Source organism: Cyprinodon variegatus, unplaced genomic scaffold (genome assembly GCF_000732505.1).
Source record: "Cyprinodon variegatus isolate N-32 unplaced genomic scaffold, C_variegatus-1.0 Scaffold307, whole genome shotgun sequence".
NCBI lineage: Eukaryota > Metazoa > Chordata > Actinopteri > Cyprinodontiformes > Cyprinodontidae > Cyprinodon > Cyprinodon variegatus.
Window position 1 is genome coordinate 181095 of NW_015150760.1, and position 26591 is coordinate 207685.

At 36.8% G+C, this 26591-nt stretch overlaps 1 protein-coding gene across 1 annotated transcript; it reads left to right on the top strand.

Annotated features, from left to right (window-relative positions):
* The first annotated feature begins 3909 nt into the window (after positions 1 to 3909).
* On the top strand, positions 3910 to 19524 carry crispld2 (cysteine-rich secretory protein LCCL domain containing 2). The gene is made up of 15 exons (XM_015384197.1): positions 3910 to 4166; positions 6699 to 7052; positions 7987 to 8105; positions 11142 to 11274; positions 12246 to 12361; positions 12577 to 12677; positions 14216 to 14383; positions 14472 to 14532; positions 14629 to 14695; positions 14780 to 14910; positions 15247 to 15290; positions 15405 to 15477; positions 15686 to 15761; positions 16098 to 16228; positions 18348 to 19524. Exons 2-15 carry the CDS (start codon positions 6783 to 6785, stop codon positions 18409 to 18411), a joined length of 1554 nt encoding a protein of 517 aa, XP_015239683.1. The 5' UTR covers positions 3910 to 4166; positions 6699 to 6782; the 3' UTR covers positions 18412 to 19524.
* Positions 19525 to 26591: the final 7067 nt, after the last annotated feature.

The window sequence follows — 26591 nt, forward strand, 5'->3', positions numbered from 1 at the left end:
GTTTTTGGTACTTTAACAGGCTCTGGTTACAAATAGGATTTAATACAGCCAACCAATTAGTAATATTGCTACAATAACATACTAGAAAAAATTAAAAACAGTTTATATAGTATGTTCTTTTTTTAAATAAGGCTGTAAACAACTGAGGCGAAGGTTTATTATTTGGCCATTGGTTTCTCCTCTGTAGAATACTTTAAGGTTAAGTGGAAGAGAGGAACGTAGCAAAAAAAGTTGAAGTAACAGAGATAAAAGCAGAATGGAGAACACAGTAAAGCAAAGTGCATTTCCAGACAATATCCAGGACAGCTGTTGTATTTCTCATGCTAAGTCCGTCTTGTTTAACGACCATGTCATGTGTCACTGCTATATTTGCCTGAACATTATTATGACCGGATCCCACAGAGATACAAAGGAGTATGGTTAAGAGGAAAGTGAGTGACATCATAACAAATGTTGCAAGCGAGATGAAACAAGATGGGCTACGTTAACTGAGCCACAGGCTGATCACCTACAGTGATGCAATGATTGATGAGAGCATTTACTGCACAGTGCAAGTTTATTTTTTTAGAAGGCTAACGTTGTGCAGTTTGAGGCACTGTAGCCTTCCAGCAAGAAGGTCCAGGTTCGATTTCTGCGTGGAGTTTGCATGTTCTCCCTGTGCATGCTTGGATTCTCTCCTGGTACTCTGGCTTCCTCCCACACTCCAAAATATGATTGTTAGGTTACTTGGCTTCTCTAGATTGTCCTTAAGTGTGAACATGTGTACATGGTTGTATGTCTTTGTGTGAGCTGTCCACGGACTGCTGGAGATAGGTACCTGCCCACTGCAACCCTTACAGAATACGTGGGAAAAAATTGATGTTTTTCAGAAAGTGACTCCTGTTTTCTGTAAAAAGTATAAAACTATTTAAGCCCAAAAGTCAAACTTCAGAATCAAAATCAGAAACAAAATCAGTGTGAGCGGCCTTCTGCTGAAGTTGACTAGGGAATGAGGAAGACAGAAAAGAAAGCTCCATTGGTGGGTCTGTCTGGGAAAGAAACAGTCATGCAGATAAACTCTAAACCAGTTTTCATGCCCAAAAGGATAAAGGAGAGCACATAGTTTGGGTATAAAACTGAGCCCATACCCATGTCTACACTCACAGAAACCTATTAAACAAACCTTACATTATCCATGTCAATTTGTATAATATAGTGATTTATTCAAAACACAATCATCAGCTTTTTGTATACTGCAAAAAAAAAAAATAATTAAAGGGAGCGCTTAAATAACATATCCTAGATCTGAATCAATAAAATATTCTCACTGACTACTTTGTTCTGTACAAAGTTGAATGTACTGACAAAACAAAAGAAAAAAAAATCATGAATGGAAATCAAATTTATTAATCTAGGGAGGCCTGGGTTTGGAATCACATACAAAATTAAAGTGGAAAAACACTACAGGCTGATGCAACTTTGATGTAATGTCCTTAAAATGGTCAAAATGAGGCTTAGCATTCTGTAGGGCCTTTATGTGCCAGTATAACCACCCTACAGCACCTGGGCATGCTTCTGATGAGGTGGAGGATGGTCTCCTGGTGGATCTTCTCCAAACCTGGACTAAAGTATCCCCCAACTCCTGGACAGTCGTGCTTGCATCTGTGAAGAGCAAACTGTGCCAGTGGCATATATTTGCAAATTCTGTTGTTCTCTGGCAAATGCCAAGCGTACTGCACAGTGTTTGGCTGTGAGCACTACCCCAATCTGTATACATCCGGCACCTCATACCATCCTCGTGGAGTCAGTTTTGTGGCTGATCTGATTGTTCCTTATGTTCCTAACAGAGCACTTTGCTCTCAATCTGCAGTTTCACTAGTGGTTCCTAGAATGTCCTAAACATAGAATGGGAGGCAGATCTTTTAGTTATCAGGCTCTTTCCTATGGAACCAACCACCAGTTTTACTGCATGAGGCAGACACCCTGTCTACCTTTAAGGGTAGGCTTAAAACTCTTCTTTTTGATAAAGCTTATAGTTAGAGTGTTATCCTGAGCCATCTCTATAGTTATGCTGCTATATGCTTAGACTTCTGGAGGACATAGGGACCCTTTTTCATCATTCTGCCTCATTCTATCTCTGTTCTCCCAATCTGCCGTATTTGTTAATTCTAACTTTATGCTCTCTCTGCTTTTTCTCATCATAGTAGCTTCCTCTGGTCTGTTCCTGTTTGGCTGTGACACCATCCTGGAGAGAAATATCAGCTGTACTGCTGCCATCATCACTTTTGTTTATAGATGTTTGAGCATGGCCTGTTTTTCAGTGTAGTCCTATTTCTCTTACTGTGACTAACTGGATGTGCTCTCTTCATCCTCTGTAATGGGAGTTGGCTCAGAGTTTGTCTGCCTGGCTGTGTGTTTCCTCGACGGGGCCGCCTTTTACAGTTGTTTTCGTCCTGTTAAAAGGGATTTTTTTCCTCTCCACTGTCGCAACAAGCATGTTTAGTGTAAGAGATTGCATTCAAGTCAATGAGTCGATGCAATCAACTGGTTTTCCCTAGGCAGAAAACTTTGAATCAATTTTACTGTATGATCTGGTGAAGTGCCTTGAGAATGACGTGTTGTGAATTGGCGCTGTAAAATAAACTGAATTTAATTGAAAAGTGACCAAACTATAAGCCAGAAAGCATAGGTACTGAGAAATGGTCTGCGGTCCCTACCTGCAGAATCACTCCTTTATTGAGTGTGTCTTGCTAATTGGCAATAATTTCCACCTGTTGTCAATTCCACTGGCACAACAGCATGTGAAATTGATTGTCAATCAGTGTTGCTTCCTAAGTGGACAGGTTGATCTCATAGAAGTTGGACTTAATTTGAGTTATATTGTGTAATTTAAATGTTCCCTTAAGTTTTTTTGCAGTGTATATGGAATAATAAAATACACTTGATCAAAATTAACACTAATGAGCATATTTATTTGAAATACATAGGTTTATATTTTGATTGTGAAACTGATTACTTTTCTTAATATTTCCACTTGTCTGATTGAAGTTACTGTCTTGCAATGGTTGCTTCTGATTGATGTAAAAAGTTCAGGCATGACTTTGAATTATGTCTCATATTTATTTACAGCGTAAGATCGAGTTTGATGATGCATTAATAGATCCATGGGCGGTTCCATACAGGGGCTAATGAGGGCCAGTGCCCCTGTAGATCATGCCCTGGCTCCTGTTATGGACCCTGTACATAAGACATAACACCCAAAGAAATTCTAATGATGACCTGCGCAGGAACAGACATACTGATGGCTCCTTTGGATCCATTTCATTTTTTTCTTTACAAATTCTGTTTTATTAACTATTTAAAAACAATACGGTGTTGAGATAGGATCCCAGTTTTTATCTGCTAAATGTTTTTTTTTTTAAACAAATTAAAAACATACTCTAATTTTTACAGCTTATTTAACAGTTCTTCTTAAATTCTAATTCAGATTTTATATACTGGAAACTAATTTCAACTTAAATTAAGTTAAAAAGATGTAAAATTCCTAAATTATGAATATATATTGACCTAATAAGATATGGAATTTTAATGGACCCTAATTGAATAGAAATTTTACTTAATGCAGATCTCTTAATGTGTTTAAATCCCTTGCGCTTTTTTTTTTATTTCATGCTCTGTCTGAACTCTGGATAATATCAGGCTATAGGTGCGCAGTGAATCCTACTGTTTTTCATCACTACCTGGAATGTACTGTAGGTTAACCCTCTTCACTTGCAGTTAGAAACGAGGATCTTAACATTACAACATCTTGTCATCCAGTGATGGGAATTTAACTGCCTGCTGCTGATTTGTCAGACCGCATGCTCTAACTGCTTCTTGGGTTCTTTCTTTCTTTTTTTTTTCTTTCCCCAGACACTAGTGAACGCAGGACGCGCTCTGTGCCAAGAACAAGGGGGAGGCTGGTGAGGGGGAATGCGCAGGACAGGCACAGTTTTTATTTGCTCATCAGGGGTCTCCTTCTCTGGCTATATAAGGCTCTCCGTTTCACAGGGGCAACAAAGCTCCCTATGAGCCTCACGGAAATCGCCAAGAAGCAACTGCCCGCTCCTCTAATAAGGAAACAATTCAACTCCCTGCGCGCACTTGAAGCTCTGCCGAAATCTTCCAGAAGCTGCAGAGAGCCTGAGGTGAGCCAAATGAGACTTTACGCACATTTATCTTTAACGTATGGTCGGGTTTAAGGGCACACATCACACATTCAGCATCATTCATGCATTTAAATGTGCAAATAGAGTTGTTAGGCATTAATGGTCCTTCCTTTAATCTCCTGGAGGGAATTATATGGAAAATAAACCCAGTAAGTACTTTTATTAGTTACCATTATGAAAAAAAACCCCTAACAGTAGCTGCTATTAGTAAACTTATATAATCTACACTTATATATGGCTAATAGATTATATATGTGTTATCAAATAATCTGCAAACACTTTCTCTACAAGCAATTCAAAATAAAATATATACTATTGGGCATGAAACTGGTTAGTTTTGTCTTGCTTTCAGTTTATGCAAAATAAACAATAATAATAAACAATTTATTAGCCATCTATTAGAGGAACCATATTGTTAAGTGCTACCAAAAACTTTGCTAGTGTGAAAACAGAAAAAAGAGCTAAGAGATTTTTGGAAAAATAAATGAAAGGTTGAAAATGTACAAATAGAATTTTAGCTATATTAAATTCTCACCTGGACCAACTGGAAAGGCAGGAAATCATTTATAATGGATTAGATTGCAGCCCAGAAGTGGTGCCCATAAAATTGATGTTCATATTTCTCTGAGTCTTCTCTGTCTGTCACTGTGGTATAAAATTCGTGAAAGCCATGAGAAGGGCCCAGACTAGAGAATCTGGTAAGGCTGCATTGGGAAGACAGCTGAGGAAGAAGGGTGTGGTTCCTGGGCTGCCGGTTGGCTTGCAGTGCCCGGAGCTGGCACAGCATGTTGACACAGAGCCGGCGCCAGACCTCAAGCTGCCTTTTTAGCCAGAGGGAAGAGAGTGAAGGGATTCAAGGATACGAGCAACCAGTGCAAGCTGAAGCTTGATTTATTAATTTATTTTGTTTCTTTCTGATCACTGTCTTATTGCTTCTCCCTCTGTACAAAGCTTTGTGATGTTGTCTTTAGTTTTTAATGTTGGTAAATCCTCTAATCTGGCTGCTGCCTTTGGAGATAATCCCGTTTCAGATTCACATAGGATAAAAAGTTTGGTGCCCAGTTTACAGTTCACTTAAATTTAAAGGTAGTCAACCTAAACTCATGCTGCTCTCAACAGATCACACAGTAGGGTACCTCTATATATACAGTGGGGCCAAAAATCCATCATTACCATTTTAACCATAGAAGAACTGTTTATTCTTTATTTTATGCCACTGTTTGGGAGATGATGGGATGTTGACGCTGACTGCAAAGGAAGCTGTAATCCATCATGACATCTGTTCATGTTACATCTCAGTATTGCTTGTACTGTACATTTATTCAGGCAATCATCCATGGATGAAGCTACTATGTAATAAAAAAAGCACACATTAATTTCAATATATAAAATATTAAACTAATAAATTTTATACAAAAGCCAACTATAATTAAGACATCATCAGTTTTTCGAAAAAAAAAACAAACAAACTGTTTTACTCCTACCTCTTTTAGGTAAACACAACTTTACCTAGAAGATAGGAGAAGCTTCATTAGATTTAAACATTATGTATAAGTTATTTCAGAGGTAGAAATACATATGTGGACCTAATGAACTATAATTAATTACACACAGAGTGATTCTGTTTATCTCTCTTCCCTTTGGGAATTATTATAGTTTATAGAAAATTAAAATGCAAAATTTAGTTTATAAGAAAATTCCTGTGTTAGGTGGAAAGCCCCAATTGTTTATTAAAAAGAATAAACTGAAACAAAGCCGTTAGGTCAAAGAGAGCTGTATCCAGGCACATAAACAGAAAGTTAAGTGGAAGGAGAAAGTATGGTTAAAAAAAGTAGATGAAGTAGCCTGAATAACTGCAGCAGTTGCTACCTGCCCACTTTCTCAAAAAGTATTAGTTCCTGATTTGATGAGTACAATATGAGCTTGATTTGGGAGCAGACACACCTAAAAACTACAAACTCTCATTTTCAAGATGATGAGAGCACGTACCTACAATAAGAACTAGTCTAGATCCACTGTTAAAGTCACCTGGGTGTCCTTAAGAGCTAAGCAGAAAAGCAGGATAAACACTGCTGATGCAGTAACTTGTGGAAAATGAACCCCGGCCAAGTATTGACTGGATTCACTGCAAACCACATGGTCATACTTTTCAGCAGGCCGACATGTCTGTATAAAAAAACCCAACAGACTTTTTATTGGGCTTCTTTACAGTTATAATATTATGTGGAACAGTATTTTAAGTTTTTGTTTAGAAATTTGGAAAAAAAATCCACTTGACTCGAAAAGAGGATTCAAAGAAAAGTGTTAGTCCTGATATACAGTATGTTTCCTTTGAGTGTAGCACTACTGTGGAAACAGCACTGGCTGCATCCACACATGGGAGAAAATATTGGGTCAGAAGGGAGGTTTTCCACCCAAGTTAATTTCCGCAGTAGCTAGAGGTAGCAGAGTTTGTCTGAAAATGTATGAGTGCTTGTTGAAATCTGTCCTGCTTATGTGTTGACTCTACAGATTATTTGGACTCTTGAGGAGCACCATTCACAAAAAAAAGCTGCTGAAAGCTGAAGGTTTATCCCAGGAAGCTTAAGTGTCAGGATGACCCACACTGCCTCATCTTGCCTCCTCTTCGTCTCCCTACTGATGAACTTTGTCACAGACTCATCTTCTGTTGTCCTGCCGGATTCCAAGGAACTGCGGCAGCTTCTCAGTCGCTACGAGCAGGAAGCAAACCAGAACGGTATCAGCTCTATAGCTGGCAACAGAACCAGACGAGCCATCCTCTGGTCGGACCGGGAGGAAATCCTGCAGCTGCACAACAAACTGAGGGGCAACGTTTACCCTACTGCCTCAAACATGGAGTACATGGTGAGATCTGTCACTTTAACGCCAATAAAATTAAAAGACCAGAAGTCTTTAAGTTTAATCTCCTATAAATTAACATGATGTCAGCAGAGGCAAACACTGAAACAAGGCTTGTAATTTGTGTTTAAGAGCTTTAATTTGCCCAGAAAGGTGGAGGTGGTGCAAAAAAAAAAAAAAAAAAAAATCTTTTTTTTCTCTGCTGGAAACATGCAGTCATAAAGGTTGACCTACTGCCAGCCTGCTGTGCCAGTCTTTTACAGGGAGTACTTTTATGCTGACTCTACCAACAAATGGCTGTGCTTTGAAGAACACAGAAAAGTCAGGCTGACGGTGAAGTTCATGGAACATTTCTGGAGGAAAAGGGGAGAGATTTTTGTTGCTACATACAGAGGATTACTCAGAAGCATGTGCTCCATGAGGTTGGAAGAAGCAGCAGGAACCTGTGTGTCTTTGGACTGTGGTTATGGTGTGGAGGCAAGCGTCTGTAGACCCACTCTGCTCTCTCATATTCAAGGGAACAAGCAGTATGTGTTTGGATTGGTGAATGAATGTTTTGGGGGCTACAGTGGTGTCTGTGTGTGCATGCTCTAGTGACCACCAAAAGGCTGGAAACTTACTGAGGGCATGTACTCTGAGGGGCCAGGCTGTTGGGAACCCTTCCTGCTTCTCACTGTTGGAGTCAGGTGTTTTTTTATTTCTCTCCTCCCGTTTCCATCAATGCAAAGCATCCCGCTGTGGATAAAGCACCTGTTATTGCTGTGAATCTTTGGCACTATATTCCACCAGCTAAACTTCAATATCAACATTACAGGTTAACATTGATACTTTATTTAGGAAGAAAGGAGCTACAGCTTCAGAAGCCCTTAATAAACTATATGGATGCAAATTCTCTGTATTTGTAAAACAGTTTTCATTGTTTCTTATCTCATGTATGCAGGTTTGGGATGATGAGCTGGAACGCTCAGCTACTCATTGGGCTGAGGTGTGTCAGTGGGACCATGGACCTCAAGACCTCATCATGTCTATTGGACAAAACCTTGCAGTTCACTATGGGAGGTAAGGTTCAGTCACACTCATAGCTCAACTACTTATTGCTGCAGTCAAACGTTTGTTAAATTTCTTTTGCATTAATTACATATTAAATACAGGTTTCTAATATTTTTAAACAGCTGTTTATGCAGGGGATGAAATGTATACGAATATATAATATATGCATAAAAATATGTACATAACTTTAAAATGATTTGCAGTTCAAACATCTTGGGTTTAAGCTATCTTTGTTGAGTCGTCGGCAATGTTCTAACATAATTTTGTCGTAATATTTGATATACATTGATTCATAGAGAAGCCCTTACTTTATATTAGTCAATTAAAAAATATTTTTATGATCACTGTTCTATTGTAAATTGACTATAACTATATAGAGCTTTATCTAACTGTGGAACGTCAAAGTATTTTACACTACATGCTGACGTTCACTCATTCACAAGCACATCCACATGCTGATGGTGGCAAGCTACATTGTAGCAACAGCTACAAATAAGGTCAAGAGCAAATATAGATTTTTTTTAGATATAATAGGAAAAAAAACTGTTTGGTTTTAAAGGTTAGAATTACAATGTCCTAAAAATGCATGAAGGAATAAAAGTTTATATAGAATAATATTGATTATTAAATACATTCTTGATGTTTACATCATTGCCTAAAAGACAGAAAGTTGTTATAACTTTATTTGTGTTAAAGCATGACCTTGCATTTTATTTCTGATGTCATCTATTCTGCTTTTGTCAGTAATAGTCTAAGTGATGGGTCAAAAGGATATTTAATGGGTGTTCATAAAAAGAAATTCAGCTTTTTTGAGTCAAGATGTATTTTTGTAAATACGCATAATCTTGTTAAGGATCATACAAATATTGAATTCTATGCATTTTAGTACTTCATGGTAGAAAAAGTGTAAAAAAAGTTTTCCTTTATTAAAAATTAGACATAATTTTCATTAATTAACTACAAAGTCCTTATTTTTCCTGCAAAGTAATAAAAAAGGCAGCATTTTTAAAAGTTACTACTGATGTTTTGACCATTACCTTTTAGTAATGGTGAGCAAGCGATAAGGCTGTAAGGTTTTATGCTAAGACCTGTTCTTTAGCTGTCTCCCAGACTGATTTATTTCAGGTCAGAAATTTGGTCAGAAAACCACATAACATATGCTATCCTCTGTTAGCCACTGTTTGGACATTTTAATTTATTTTTGCTTAGCGTCATAGTGGAAAGTGAAGTTTTTCAAATGATCTTGTTTTTCTCTAGAATGTTATTTTGATGCAGATTTATGTGATTCTCTTCAATGGCAGAACTTGATTCTGCCAACTTTGCTTTGTAACTCATTTTAAGCAAAACTTCAGCCGAAGTTATGTTTTTTGGCAAGATGTGCTGTATAAACCACTGACATTTTTCCTTAACAGATTGTAGAGAATCCCGCTTTTTCTCCAGAGCATAAGTAAAACTTGCGCAGTATTGCAAAAGCCCTTTTCTTATCCAAGCTCAACACTTATATCCTGTAGTCAATAACTCAAAAGTAAAAAGAAGTACTTGTACATTGCTTTCTGCTTTACCATTCTGTAGTACCTTTACTTATCCATTTGTCACTATATTGCCCTTTATCACATTCATTTCAGGCCAAAAAGAAATCTATAAAAAACATTTTCTAAAACTATTTTACATAAGATAATTTTTCTTGGTTCTCAGGGTTTTTTTATTGACTTTGGAAATATATGATTATAAAAGTATAAAATCACTGGTGTAATCAAAAACATTTTAAAATAAAATTAAGAGTACTTCATATTTCCTCCTATTTCTTATCTCCATTAAATAATATAAATTAGCATTGCTGATCAAACTAAAATAACTCCCAAAATAAATCAAGGGACTGTTATGTATACTGGCCTCAGGGCAACATTTTATTTTAGTCAACAATAGATAAATTGATTTACAACCTCCTTAATCTGGTAAAAAATTAGATGTGGATGTTAAGTATAGTATGTTGCAGACACCTTATATCTCATATCTGAAAAATGTGGTTACCGCAGTATCAAAACTGCAGACATTTAGAATATTAAAAGGTGAATTGACCATCAAAAGCATAAAACTATGTGCAAAACTGCACCTATGCAAAAGCAATAATGTAGCATGTTAATTACTAAACTTCTTCAGAGTATTTCATCCCCATATCTACTAGTTTTGGCATATTGTTTACAGAACCTTAAGCTTTAAATATATTTCAGATGAGCATAGGATGAAAGATTAAGCAAGCTTGTACATATCTATTTAGGTGAAATGAAATGAAATGAATGGAGACTAGTGGCGGAGTGTGTGGGTGCATCAAAACATCTGAGGTAAACATCTGCTAAAATCCTCCGTAGCACAGAATACTCTAACATGGCAGGGATCTGAAATAAAGATGTTTTGACATCTTTGTGAATAAAAAAAAGCATCAGCTTTGGTTGAATTCGTACCCACATCAATCCAAATTTTCGAAAAGACCAAAGCAGTGGCAAGGAAGTGTGTCTCTGAGTGGACAAACACGGCTGGGCTCTGTCTATAACAGCATGTGGATAACCCAGCAGGTGCCTTTCCAGGAATCTGCTCTGATTATTTCCCATTTCCCCTTTTTATTATTTTTTTCCAACAAACCCTGACGTTGAGCATTATTTGTTCTTTCTACTTCTCACCTTAATCAGTACTTTCCAACCCTGCAAAGGGGATTTTTAAAACAAGCACTTAACCATATAGTTAGTGGATGGCCCCACATTTAAGTTGAATCTTTTTCACTGCTTTTTCCTTTCATCCTCATTTGACATCCTCTTGTTATGTAGATCCAGCCTGCAGCTCTTTGCACCAGGTTAAATCTGGACTCATATTTTTAAACTAATGGGCGGCAAGGAATAGAGATTTATGCTGTGTTTTTCAAGTTTGGAGCCAGAGCACCTGGCAGCTCCCTCTGATATTTCCTTTTTGACCCCGGTAACGGGACCAGCTGTGACTAAGCCTACTGTTTGTCTAAGTGTGTGTGTGTTTGTATGCACATTTCTCCTACAGATACCGCTCACCTGCCTTCCATGTACAGGCCTGGTACGACGAAGTCAAGGACTACACTTATCCTTACCCTTATGAGTGCAACCCGTGGTGCCCTGAGCGCTGCTCTGGGCCCATGTGTACCCACTATACCCAGGTAGGAGAGTGGCAGACCCTTACACATACATCACATATCAGTCAGTGGCCTCTGTGACCAAAAACTTAAAGCTTAGATTTGCCTCTGATTTGCTGTCTCAGTTTTAGTTTATAAGCTGCAAGCTTAACTTAATGAGCTTTTGCTGATTCAAAAGTGGTGCGAAATTAGGAGCCTTAAAGAAGAAAATAACTAAATGAATAAAAAACAGAAACAATAGATAGAAGCCCTGGCCTACAGTCAGTTTCATAGCTATTGGGTTAATTTTACGGAAACATCCACAATCTCCTCTGTTTTCACCCTGAAACCTGATCATTTTCATCTGGCAGTCATTTCCAGACCTAGCAGACATCCTGCACTGCCTGATCTGGGTTCCTTTGAAGATGCTGCTGACAGGCCATCAACTTACTGTTTGTTTTCTGTTTGTTGAAGTGTCTGTCATCCAGGCTGTTACACTAAAATACTACCCTTGGATTGCATTGTGGCTACTTAAAGATGCATGTCAGTCTGTGTGCTGACTCACTGCTTCCAGAGGCCTCTAAGAATACAAGAAAAAAAGATGAACATTCCTAAGGAGGGGGGAGGATGTGTTTTGGGAGGGAGGTGTTTGGAGAGGTTCTGGAATATGCAGCTTTTCATTTCCCTTTAAATGGGACATGATTTATTTCTGACACCTTTGCAGCTGCACGTTTCATACATCCTCTGAATCTTTTGAAATTTACACCGAAATGGACCATTTGAAAATGTATTTAAATTATTACAAATAACCTTTTTTTTTTAACAGCAAAACATCATTCAATGCAGAATTAGATCCCCCAGCAGCTTTTAGTTGCCCAGTTAATTAAATGGTCAATTTAAGTGTATCCTCTGGAATTAATTACTGTGACAAAATGCCAGTCAAGAAATATATAGTCTCTTCATTCAGAAATTACCAGTGCTAACTTTGGCCATTTATTTATTTTTTCTTATTTCAGCTGGTCTGGGCAACCACGAACCGAGTAGGCTGTGCTGTACACGTGTGTCCAAGAATGAATGTGTGGGGAGAAACATGGGAGAATGCTGTTTACCTTGTGTGCAACTATTCCCCAAAGTAAGATCAATATTCCTCTACAACCCACTGTTTATCAACGGCCTCTAAACTTTCTCTGTGCATGTTAAACAAATGTTAAAGAAATTATATTATGGTGTTGTTGGGCATTAAATATCTCTAAGTTTAAGTTGGAGTGGTAGAATAATTTGCTTTTTAAGTACTGGATTGATCGTTACTTAAGATTTCTGGAGTAATTAATTCCCACGTCTGTGCAGGGGAAACTGGATTGGAGAAGCCCCGTATCAACATGGTCGCCCTTGTTCCCAATGCCCTCCAAGCTATGGAGGAGGATGTAGAAACAACCTGTGCTACAAAGGTGAGACCAACTTCTGTATTGTTAATGAGAAAGAAAACAATGGTCACATGAGCTACATCAATGATGTTCTGCTATGTCACAAGCTTAAAGTAGACACTGAAGGGTTATGCCTTCTCTTGGGTCTCTACACAGACCTGGGTCAAATGCCTATCCATGACTAGTGCTGGACTGAGTTTTTCTTCTATGTACTCTGGGTTTTAAAGCATAGCTTTGATTAATTCATTAATTTATCTTTTTACCTTCATACTGCCCTTCCAACTACTGAAAAAAAGTGATTTGTTCCTCTGCTTGGTTGGTTGGATGGGAGAGTTTATCGGTTCCAGAGCCGGAACGTGATGTCCAAACAGAATGGTTGAAAGCTAATCAAATCACCAGTAGAGTGATAGAACTGTATAGTAAAAAAACAAACAAACAAAAATAGCTTTCAGCTATTTAATAAGCTCATAATTCAATTAAATTCCATATAATCAATAGTGCCTGTTCAGTGCTATGCTGAGCTATAAAACCTGACTTAAAATCTTTAGAAAGATTATTATGGTTTAGGTGGTCACACACTTTTTAGCAACTATTTTCTATAGATTTTCAGATAAGGAAGGAAGATTGGATATTGGTCTATAATTACAGCATCACTGCTATGCTGTTGGGATTAACCAAGGTGAGGCAGAGCTTCTGAACACTAGGGGGTGCCTATATATTGGTGGAGCTTTAGGGCTGTCAATTCCATAGACACATGAAAGTTTTTGCTTTGAAGAGCATCAGAACTATGACGTTTTCAAAGCCAACTCCTTGCCTGTGTCGTCAAACCAGACATCAGACATTTGACAACCTCCATCATTCATATTTACGGCTGTGATGCAGCTAATGCAAAGATCTTTATTTTATTGAAAATCTGTTGCAATGCCTCAAAATATATGCTTAGTTATATTAACCATCAAGTTTAACCAGTGTTAAGTTATTTTGCAAAGAAACCAGCAAAATAATAGTCTCAAGATTTTTACATATTTTACAGAAAAATCTCAAAAAAGTTTTCCAGTTGTACAATTAAAGGAGCAATATGTAGTAATTACACCCGGTGTTTCAAATCAAAACAACGGACAAAACAGATAGGACCCCTTATTTTTCAGAGAGTGTCAAGCAGTTTAAGAGAGATGAGGATGTAGCTCAGCTAAATTAAAGTTAAATTATTAAGATGATCCAACCATAGGAAACAATTGTGCAAATACTTTTCTCAGATGGTTGGCTCAGGTAGTAAACATGACCTGCATATTAGAGTTAAGTAGTTCCATACAGATTTAATCTAGATTTAAAAGGAGAAAAAATTAACTAAGGTATTTTCAATGGAGAGCGCTTATTCTTTATAAGTAATGTTTCTTCCATCCAAAGTGACAAATGAGAATGATTTTGGAGGAATACAGATAGATGTTTTCCAATTATTAACAATGCACGTGAGGAGAAACATCAACCGGTTTAAAACCAATCTAGAATGACCTCTATTTTATCTTCAATAAATGCCTCCACTTAATGTCTTCATAAACCAGATTCTCAGCGTTCAGAGACAGAGGACATGAACGAGGTGGAAAAGCCTCAAGTACCACTGCCACCTCGGACCACCCCCAAACCGACCCCCAGGCCTCCCAGGAAACCTGCAAATAAACCTTCCACTCCAAGGACATCATCTCCAAAGAAACCCGACAACCCTTATCTTGGTAGACACAGGAATTATGAAACAATGAATACATGAAAATAATATGTGTGTTTGGTATTAAATTTCAATGTATTGTTTCATTCTTGCAGCTCACAACATTAAATGTGAGACTAGACTACGGGATAAGTGTAAAGGAGCAACCTGCAACAGGTCAGGACATTATGAGAATTTTTTGTGGAAAAATGCATATTTATTGGTGTATCCCACACTTCCCCTTTAAGACTTGTTAATTTTCTTTGTCTGCAGACATTATTGCCCTGCAAACTGCTTAAATAGGAAAGGGAAGGTTTGGGGGACTGTTTCCTATGATGTGGTGAGTCTATCAAAAAGGAAACACCAGAAATCTAGCCACAGTTTATAACATTTAGTCATTCTTAAAGTACACTTCTTGTCACAGCAATCAAGTATTTGCCGAGCTGCTATCCATGCCGGGGTCATCGACAACAATGGAGGGCTGGTCGACATCACAAGGAGGGACAGGTTACCGTTCTTTGTCAGATCCACAAAAAATGGAGTTGAGTCTCTCAGGTAGCTACAGCTACACTTTATCATTGCTTTTTAAAAATTTAGATGTGTAATACTATTTGGAATTTTCAGTCACCTAAAGCAAAAAAAAAAAAAAAAGGAGTTCATTTAGACCCTAAATTATGGCCCCATTCCTTTAATCACACCGACATAATAAGAGGATCCCAGCAACCTTTGCCATGATAGCTCAATGGAGACAAACATAACATAACAACATAACAATTAGAAAGACTATATATTGCACAGCATTGTTTTATCTTACTAATTGCAGTTTTGTATCTTTACTTTTGTACCATATCACTCAAAAGAGAAAATGTAATGCATCTCTCCATTTTTCAGCAAATATAAACCTGGAAACTCCTTTGTGGTGTTCAAAGTGGAAGGTGAGTAAATGCTTTATTTGATTAAGATTTGAAAAAAAAGTTAGTAGATACTGCATAATATATTGTAAATTAATTTTGAATTTAAGTGTTTATCTTCTCTTTTTGTTTGGATAGAATATAAAGCTGATTGTTACACCACAGTAGCTGAAATCTGCCCTTTTAGACAACCAAACTCCCACTGTCCAAGGTGACCTGCATATTTTTTTTATCACTTTATTGAAAAGATTTCAAAAATGTTAACTACCTTCTTAATAAAATAAATATGTGTATATATATATATATATATATATATATATATATATATATATACATATATGTATATGTATGAAAAAAAATGATTATTTTTTGGACTTTATAGTGTGAATTTACCTTTTATCCAATACTGTGATTTTTAGAATCCTCTGTCCAGCAAGCTGTAACACTGAGCCTTCTTACTGGTCACCAGTGATTGGAAACAACATCTATGCAGACGTGAGTTCTAATGACTGTTTTCAAAGTTGTCAAAAAGCATGCTTAAACTTCATGTTAAATTATATTTTGCAAAACCAGAACACTCAGATATGTTTTAAGAATGATTAGAAGGCTAAATGTTGGTTAAACGTGGAATATAAGCGCTCTGGTTGGAATCATTGCTAGAGTGTACAGTAAGATCTGTGTTTAGATTGGAATTGATTGATTATACTCTGCTGATAAGAACTTATGGTTTGTTATGCTGAAACCAGACTTCTACACTCTCCTCCTATGTGCTTGTTTGATGTGGAGAAAAACGTTTGTAAATGTTTTTCTTATTCTTTCCATTCTTCACAGAGCTCTAGCATTTGTAAAGCAGCCATTCATGCAGGAGTAATCAAAGCAGACGGTGGTTTTGTTGATGTTCTGCCACTGGAAAGAAGAAAGAGTTACACTGGAGTCCAGAAAAATGGAATCCAGTCTGAAAGGTAATGTCCCTGTTTACACAATACGGGTTATTTATAAAAGAAACAAAGATAAAATAAATGTTGCATCCTGTTTACAATCAGCAGCTAAGAAACTATCAGCTGTCATTTGCTGAGAAAATGCATAGTGAATATTAACATGAAAGCTAATTTCTTTGAGGTAGCAACTCTCCTAAAATTTGTTCTCCTGAAAAAATTCTAAAATCCTTACTTTTAAAATTGCTCTCCCGCTTTGATTACAAACATCCATCTGTCGATCCATTTCTTTGACTTGCTCACTTCTTGAAGGATCACAGTAGGGTTTGTGCTAATACACACAATAATTGAAGCTCAGACTCCACTAAAGGGTAATTATCAGTACAAATTTTTCTAACATCGGTGTTTTTAAAATAAAATGTTCTAACATTGATGCTTTAAAAAAAAAAAATCAAATTTTTTAACATGTATGTTTTTCAAATTTGAGAGACAGCCAAGCTATACACAAAGGCCCATTGCTGGGGTTTGAACCCAGGACTCTCTTGTTGCGAGGTAGTGCAACTGCTATATCCTGCAACTTTTTCTAGAAAATAGACAGAAAATCAGTATTTTCTCTTAAGTATTAAAAAATGTATTAGAAATCATAAAGTTAGAGGTTGAACTAACAAATACTGTAGAATGGGAAAATAGAAATAGAATGAAGGAAAATGATGAAAAGTGTTCCTTATGTCTTCCAAAAGCCTAAGCCTAAAGCAGCATAACTATAGAGACAAAGAAAATCAACTTCATAATAAATGAAGTTGAATTTGGAATAAGTTAATAAATACAAATATCATACATGGGTGTTTGTTTAATTTGTTGATATAAGATAAAATCCTTCTCAGCTAAATGTCCCTTTTGGTCAGTAGGACTGTATGGGGACAAGACAATAGACTATGCCAAAGAAAGCTGATTGATGTCCACTATAATAGCAAGTATAGAGGGGTTCTTTGCGTGCACGCCATGTTTCCCAAATGGCTCTTATGTCTTTGGTTTACTTGAGTAGACTAAGCTCAAGCAAGAAACCCCTCGTGGTCTGGCCAACTGGCATATGGGGATGTAAGAGTAATGATGTGGTTTGGTGTGTGGGTAGGCCACACACTGGCCCTCTGCTTTCTTTACCAATACATTTCAATTGGCTGAGTAAAGTGCTGAATGGCTAATAACAATCCAAGTCTGAGTGTTTGAAACCTAATGCAATGCAGTGAAGGCCGCGCTCAGGGCATTGGGACAGGAGGTCAGTAAGTGCCTGAGGTAGAGTTAATGCCATGTGCCAACATCATGGCAGCGTGGGCAGTTTGGATTGCTCTCTGCTGCTTTTAATGTAATTACAGCCTATCCAATTACCTCAAATGGAGATGCTGTCAGCCAATCTGCTAGCTCTCCCTTATAAAAAATTATCTGTTATGGGACCCCGGTCATACTATTCTATAGTGGTTATTGATCATGGAACAGCTTCAAGGTCTTTCTGCTAATTAACTAATTAAAAACCTTGTGTTGAACACTCAGAAATACTGGTGCAGTGAGTCATTCTGAAAACAGCAGTTTCATTGAGGTTTCAGCCCAAAGCATGAACTGCTGATTTGGTCCCTGATGGATTTCGCTGCCGAAATAATTTGAACCACGAGGGTAAAGATTTGGGTTACATCTGATGATTCTTACCAGGTTTATCAAAAACCTGTTGAAGAAAAAGATTATTAGACATCATTGCTGTTTCTTTATCTCATTCATAGCCTTATTCAGACATCTATTCAGTTCTAAATATCTATTCATATGAGCTAATCTTTGTATCAATCACTTTAAAATAAGATAAGTGATATCATTTCAGTTTTTTCACATTTCATCATGTTACAACTTAATTTTTTTTTCTAGAGAAATTATATTATGCATAAAACACATTGAAGTTTGTGGATGTAAAGTGACAAAATAAGGAAAACCGCAGTAGGTATGACTTTTTATGTGCAACACAGCCGAGTTCCCACATGCCACAAATGTATTTCAGTATACATTTAACAGAGGTGTGAACCACTCACTTCATTTGGAAGTGAAATATTTCATGATAATTTCAGATCTCTAAACTAAAGGTAACTTTTTTCTTTATTTTTAGCAAGAGCAACGTGAATGGAGGTTCTTTCAGACTCTTTGCCGTGAAGGTCACTTCAAAGGTCTGAGGATCAACAGAATTTGCTCTGCAGGCCTGGAAAAGCAGAAATCCTCAAGTTGGATACCATCACCCTTGAGCAGTAATTCATAAAATATATAAAGGCGCTTTGTCCCACCATGTATTACTTAAATCTTAAGCAAAAATGTGTTCATTTGGGAATATTTTGAAGTTCCTTGTTTTTACTCGTATTTTCATAGGGAAGCATAATTTGTGAATATAAAAGATTTTATACATATTTTGAATTAAACAGCTGGTGCTGAAATAATTTGGTTAAACAGAAATAATTATGTTTATATTAAAGAAAAAAGTTTTCATACACAGGAATGTATACTGATTACACTGTATTTAATCCTTCTGTACAGAATATATCCTACATTCATTTTAACAATTTTCAGTGACCATTTGATCTAAGTCTCAACTCCAAATCTTAAAATTCTCGATTATTACTGTTAAGTCACATCCAAGTGTGAAATTAATTTAAAGTTTAAAGACAGTGTATGTTTAGGAACACAGTTGCAGATGAAAAGTTTCCAAAGGATGGAGGAGACATTTTAAAAGATGAGATCTACTTTCTCATTCCTGTCTAGTGCTTGCTTACTGCCCTTTATGCCTTTTTGGCCCTGTTGTATATAGGAGAATGTAACATTGTCCCTGCCCCCACCAAAGACAATTGAATGTGTTGCATGGATCAGGTACAGAGATGTTTTATGTTAATGGTGAAAGTATATTAAAAGTTTCAATATTGAACTTCAGTTTGTTCACTTTTGGAAAACAAGTGTTATGCAGCACAATTAGGGAAGACACTCATTTTAGTTACTATGATGATTTGATCATTGTTTTATTGTAACATAAAAAAAGATATTTCTTAATTATATCTTGTAGCCCTGTTATGTTCCGCTAAGGTCCTAAAGCACAGTGGTTAAGCACCTTTAAACTCTATTGCCCGTCTTGTTTTGGTTATTTCTAAGGATTAAAGACATAGTTATATTCAGATTAAAATACAACCATGTGTCTTTAAGCATAGTATGTATTGTTATCTCTATACTCTACCTCAGCCTTTTTGCTTTGCTTTGCAGTGTTCTTCTTTTTTTGGGGGGGATGGGGGGACGGGTTGTAAAAAAGAGCTATGTAAAATATGGCAACTGTAAATAATGATATTTTGTTTTTGCTGTACTTTTAAACATATGTGGTGTATATCCTAGTTTTTTGTTTTTTTTTGCACAACCTGAACATAAAGTATGTTTTACAAATGTTTACTGGATGATGTGTCTTTACTGTATTAATGACTTGTTAAGAGACATTTTTAAAACCAAAATACTAATTTCATTTATCTCAAGCATCAAGGATTACATTAGTTTAGAAGAACCTTAAGAAAAAATAACATTTCCTAATGTTTTTTTCCCCCTAGATTGTGATTTATCTTTTAAAATATGTACATAAAAAAATATATTAGAAACTTATTTATACCATCGCAACCAAACAAATCCAAAACAGAATTTGAAGTAGTGAAAACCTGTCTCTCCTTTTCCTGTACTTGCAAAGAATAGTATATCATGTAGGTTATTCAGTTCCGCCTACATCAGAAGTGACTCAAACTTACCAAAAAAGATGCAAACAGCAACTGTATCCATTAGGGTTTTCAAAAGTATCGATACTCAAAAAAGTATCGATACTGAAACGTTGTATCCGGATACAATACTCATTTTCAAAAGTATCGAGTACCAGTTGCACCTAAACAGTCATTCATCTAAAGTGCAGAATAGAAGACAATGCACTTTCAGAACACTGTGTGATTGAATAATCCTTGTGGTATCGAAAATGGTATCGAGTATCGGATATTTTCCTTAGTATCGGTATTGAGTTGAAAAGTTTAGTATCGTGACAACCCTAGTATCCATACATTTAAAATACTGTGCTGTTGGTGTATTTTGCACTTACAGCTAAAGATAAAACCATCTTCAATGAACGGTCCATTTTATCTATAAGTACTTTGACCAGAGCATTTGGCTCAAATCTGTGTAACATGAATTCTGAAAGAAATTGAGATGAAGACCACCCAAGATTCGCTTGTTGTCTTTGGAGGACTATCTCCGACCACATTCATGTTATGGCTCAGCTTCTTGTGGGCACACATAGGTCCAAGAGAAGGGATCAACAAGCTGTAGCGATCACTTTTCAAAAACCGCATACAATACACAATCTGCCAGCAAAGCTTTCGGTCATGTAGGTGTGGAGACAATAAAAAAAAAAAAAACACAGGGTAGGATACTTTTTTTTATATTTCAAGTGAGATTAAAAGTCCCCATATGTGGTGCATGCTGTTGCTTCATTTGCAGTTTACACAGTATGAGTTGTATTGGGTGCTTAAAACCCCTAAACCTCTTTTGACAGAGGCAGATGTTTGGTTTCAGTTAAGTCCTGGTTGGACAGGAATCTCAACATGTTGCTGATAAACAGATGTGGGATGACTGTTCTACTCCCATTGTCAAAGAAGATAAAGATTTGTATTCCCTATGTTAATCCCCAAAAGACTTGATAAAAAATATAAAGTTTTTCCAAGTTTTAGGTTCATCGTATCTCAAACAGAATGTTTTAACTGTGGAAACAGCTGCAAAATATAAGGCTTAGAGGGAAAGCCTTTTTTAAAAAAATACATTTTCTTTACATAATCTATTCAAAAAACTCAGCTTAGTTATTTTCTTATGTACATTTCTACTAAATCTTAAATGTATTTCTTCCATGCGCTTTGATCGCATTTAGCAAAAATAGATGTTTTTGGAATGTAAGCAGTACAGCTCAGTTTTACAGATGACCATTAAAATTCAGTTAGGATGAAGTCATTATCTTTAATTTTATAAATCACCATGTGAGGCAGAAAGACATGAAAATAAACAAGTTGGTCATCATTAAAATGTCAAATGAATGAATTTAAAACTTTCCCCAAGAATCTCATTATGAACACCTTTAGTCTAACAGTTCCCAACAATCTCAATAAGTTGTTACATTAATGCTGATTTTGCACAGTTTCTACCTTAGTCAGTTAAATAACATGCTGCTGTCATTTTGCACATCTCTGATGTTGCTGCTATTTTCACATATACATTACTGTAAAAACATCAATAGCCGTATATTGGTTATTTATTCTCCAGGTGCACTTTTCTAAGGTCCATATTGATGTGACCCTTTTTCTTTAATCTTTTTGCTGCTGTAAACACCAGAATTTCCACATTGTGGGAAAATAAAGGGATTTTTTTTTCTATTCTATTCTATTCTATTCTATTCTATTCTATTCTATTCTATTCTATTCTATTTCACACACTTTTAATGTTGACTTACTTATTGTTAAAACAATATCTCCTCTCACACCGAGAGCATCCTTAAATGTTCAAAGTACATCAGTCACATTTTCACCCTGGAGTGCTATGCCTAGAGACGTTATCTCTTATTTGAGTGTTTCTTACCGATGTGAAATTTCAGTAAATGTTTACTGCCAAAATTGTGATCAATGTGTAAAAATCCCAAATCTTCTCCTAATTATTCTTAAGAGGCTTTCATGTTTGAAACATTAAAAATGTATACTCTACCTGTCAGTACTTTTTATTTACAAGAACAGAATCATAATAGGTTGATCACATTTTCTGAATTTAAAAAAATGTAGAAGAATAAAAAATATGTCTATTTTAACAAATGTTTCAGTGAAGAGGTCCTTAATGTGGAAACCTCAGAAGAGTTTAGCAGCTTTGAAAGAAACAACCCTGATGACTCACTGAACAGAACCTGGCAAATGTAGGAAATTCCTACTCTGGCTCCCTAAATCAGGGTACGCCACTGGCAACCTGTCCAGGGTGTACCCCACATCTCGCCCATAGCCAGAGATAGGCACTGGGCCCACAGCGACCCTGATGGAAGCAGGAGAAGATGGATGGATACAAACTCATGCTCCCTGCACAATCTCAGATCAGTTAGACATGGTTTTGTCATTTACTGAGTAATTATTCCTGTCATATATGTGTTATTGTTACATCCAATAACAAAAATAACTAATTGTCTGATTTTTTGACTAAATTAAGATTTTGATGTTAAAACATTTCCCAGTTTTTTTTTTCTTTTTTTTTTTGTAATGAATAATCTTTTTATCCTGGAGGATTAATGTAAGGTAAATTCTATACTATAGTTAAAGATTTGATCTAATGAGTTTTAATAGGTTTGAGACCATGGAGAAAAAAAGCATGATTTTCGTGCATATTTTTTTCCCATCTTATTACAAATGAAAGTCAAAATAAGACAGGAAATAAATGGAGATTTGTAGTTGTTTTATCATGCTGTGTTCCAAAACACAGTTTTGTGGCTGAAATCGATTTGCATGAAGTCTAAATAAATCAAGTCCAAATAGTCCTCTGTGCTTTTTTTCTGTTGTTATTGTGGAAGAGTCTTGTGGTGTTTGTCTTTAGTTTGTGAACAAGACTTACGCTAGGTTCTGGATCACTCATAAGACATTATGATTTGGATAAAAAAGTAAAAAAAAAAGAAGGTAAAACCATAGTGCAGCACATGATTTTAGCAGAAACAAATAGGGAAGTTCATATAGGGGCATTGTAGAGTTTTAAACAATGAAATCCATCAGCCTGTTGCAGGGAAAATGTTGCTGGTGTTTTGAAATGTTTACTACTCAACCAAACGCTGTAAAATCAATAAATACAAAGTAAAGGATAGCAGCTTATAATTAACATATTTTTCTGAAGAGAATATTAACAATATTCAATTTATAAGTTATATTTTTATTAAGGGTAGTTTAATGATGATTTATTTATGCTGTGAGTTACAATAGCGGATAAAATATAACTGATTTTATCCAGACAAAACCGATGGAACAAAATATAAGGGTCAGTTTGTGGTCCACTATGCCAGCCATTTCAAATTAGAAGAGGGTACTTTTTGGGTCTCGTCTTAACCGTAGAGAAGATGATTGTCTCATAAAGTTCTAATGTGCATGGATTCCAAAAAGAACAAGTCCTTATGGACAAGAGCTCTGTTTGCTATTCTATTTTTAGATGTTCTAGGAATCAGAACGGACCCAGTAGTCTGAGAGCCATGTGTTCTGTTGAGAAAAATAATGATCTGTCATCACAAACTCTTCTGCAAATTCTCATCATAGCTCTCATTGGAGCATTTTCACTCTTATCTAATACAAAGAATTATAACAGCAAAACCTAAAAATAACAACTGCATGGACTCATGTTATCATCAGGGGATATTTATTTATTTATTTTTTTTTAATCAAAATAAGGTTTAACAATTGAAAGAAGAAACTTAAACTGAAATCTTTACCAAAAGTAAATAAAAGTTTGATATTGTTTTGTCCAAATTCTGAATATTGCCATTTATATGGGGACCTATCAGAACAGGACACATTTTTCTAAAATGTTATTGTTCATATGATTAACCATTACAGTTATGTTTTTTTTGCATAGAAAATTCCACCAGATCAGCCATTTTTTTAAATACCCATACTAACCCATCAAGCTCCAGCATCCATAACACCTTCAATGTGCATGGCTGAAACGAGTTGCTGCAATAAGACTGGGGGATTTACTCATCGAGTTATCGAGTTAACAAGCCAGTGAACTGGTTCATCTGAAAAAGCTCTTCAGGCCTTTCCTGAACATGCCTCCAGGCAAAACTGTGGGGTTGTCTAAACAACGTTTGTTTGGTAAAAAGAGAAAAAACCTGAAAAAAAAAAAAAACTCAGGGCTAAATCTGATTTCTGATCATAGACTGCCACAAAAAAGGTTTCGATGAGGGCCCAGCATCTGGTGGAGAACTTTGTTACTTTTTTAACAGTTAAAAAGTCAAAGACTTTATTGCTCACATAAAGCACAAGAAGATAAATGTCTCTATGACAGCTTTGAGAAGTTAGAAATACTGCAAAGCCATTAAACTGATTTTAAAAAGAGACACTTTGTTAGAGTCTCTGGGGTTTTGCCATTTTTCTGGTGTGAGAAAAAGCTAAGAACATTTCTCAGTCAAGATGACTAGCATCAATGGCGTAAATATCAGTAAGCAGAGACAGCAATTGCTTACGGGCCCATGACCTCTTAGGAGCCCCATCACTGACACCTGGGGAGTCCAGTACGCAAATGTTGACTAGGACGTCTCTTTAAAATGTAGTTGTGCGAAAAATGCTTCTTAAACCCACCTGATACTGAAGTGACTGACCGCACCGGACCGTATTTATACCGCAACACATGCCAGATTTCAACATGATGGTGAGTCATTTAAACACGACACCATTAGCAAAGCAGACAGCGGTTGGGGGGAGTTTTGTCATCTGAAATTAGTTTTTTGGAACTTGGGTTTTTGGATTTATGGAACTGTCACCGAATCCTGAACCTTTATCACGTGTTGTACTTCATTTAGGGCCCACCCAGATTATGTTGCTTATTGTTGTGCCATTACGCCATTTACTAGCATGTATCTAAGGGGGTGAAGGATCATCTCTCTTTGCTGGATGATTACCCCTGATGGTATTCTAGTCAAAACCCTAAACCAGGAATATATTACTTGTTGAAATCTCTCTTCTTGTGAATCTCGTTTAATGTGGACTATTATTGTTCCAGTCAGCCTGTCAATCTCAGTTCATCTCAAATCTTCATGCTAAAGGTCTTACTTGTGTGCAGCAGCTCTCAGTCTTCATCACCTTCCTGCTCTCCAGCACGACGTCTCTTGCAAATAGTAACGCTCTCTGATCTCACTCACATTGTCCTGGACTTCTGGGTTTCAGTCTGCAAAGCCAGCTGAATCAAACTCCTACAGATCCATGCTACCTCCCCTTCATATCTTAAGAAAGCAAATCAATCAGTCATCAGTCATCATCAACCAATCCCCTTCCTGATATGCATGCTTTCTCCCCTCACACCAACCAGAAGGTTCAACTGACTTCCTGCAGTTCTCTGCTTCCAGATTATTGTTGCTTTTGTAAATAAAATTTTAAAACTGAGTGGTTCAGTCATTCTGCATTTGGGTAGAAAAAAACTATAAACCAACATGACACTCATAATTAAACCAAGGCATTCAGACATTTTTATGATGATGCCCCATGAGACAATATTTCCCATTGATATATGATTATCTCTATGTTTTATGGCCTCTACAGTACAGCATATAATTGGTTTTGTTCCCTTTTTTAAATGGGTGTTTATTCTGGCTGATGACATAAAGGGACATCTCTGACCATAGTATTTTCAATCTGAAAAACTCACAGAAAGAGAAAAGACATTTAGGAGAAGTTTATTGATACCATTACTTTGTCTTTGGGCTCAGACCTCGGCAGGAAACCTAGCGCTTAATTTTGATAGACATGAATGAACAGGAGCAAAGTATAGGGCTGCTACCCACCAGGCTTGAAACTGGTGGTGGTGTGGAGATAGATGAAGTTGGTCGGTCTGTAGACTGCTGGTTAGCGAGACGGTATGCTGAGCTTTATGAGGAGATCCAGTGGATTGCGTGAGCTGATACTAGAGCTTCACTCAGGGACCTGGAAGATGAAAGTCCAGTTGAATAACACAGGTTGAGAGAACCTGTCCATGATGAGCAGGCATGGAGCGACAGTGGAGAGTAAAAACTCCCCATTGGGAAGAAACCTCTGGCAGAACCAGGCTAAACATGGCGGTCTTCTCTCGGACCGGTTAAGATGAGACAGGGAACGCAGTAAGAGTCTGGGAGTAATGACACTCTGATGAAGCTATAGCTACGATGGGGGAACAGGGGATGCTGGTGGGTTGAAACGGTGTCATCTGAATGAAGTCACACAGCGCATCCGCCGCCTGCGCACAGGAGCAGACAGGTGTGTATCGGAGGCCTTTTAAGCTGAACTTTGGATGCTGATTGGCTTTCATGGAGGTGTGGTTCAAAGCTGATTGGCAGTGTCGCAGGTGGAAGTAAAGCAATTAGTTTCTTCAGTTGAACTTCCGCCTAGGCTCCATTACTCAATTAAGGAGTACTGCAATATACACTCACCGGCCACTTTATTAGGTACACCTGTCCAACTGCTAGTTAACACTTAATTTCTAAGCAGCCAATCACATGGCAACAACTCAGTGCATTTAGGCATGTAGACATGGTCAAGACAATCTCCTGCAGTTCAAACCGAGCATCAGTATGGGGAAGAAAGGTGATTTGAGTGACTTT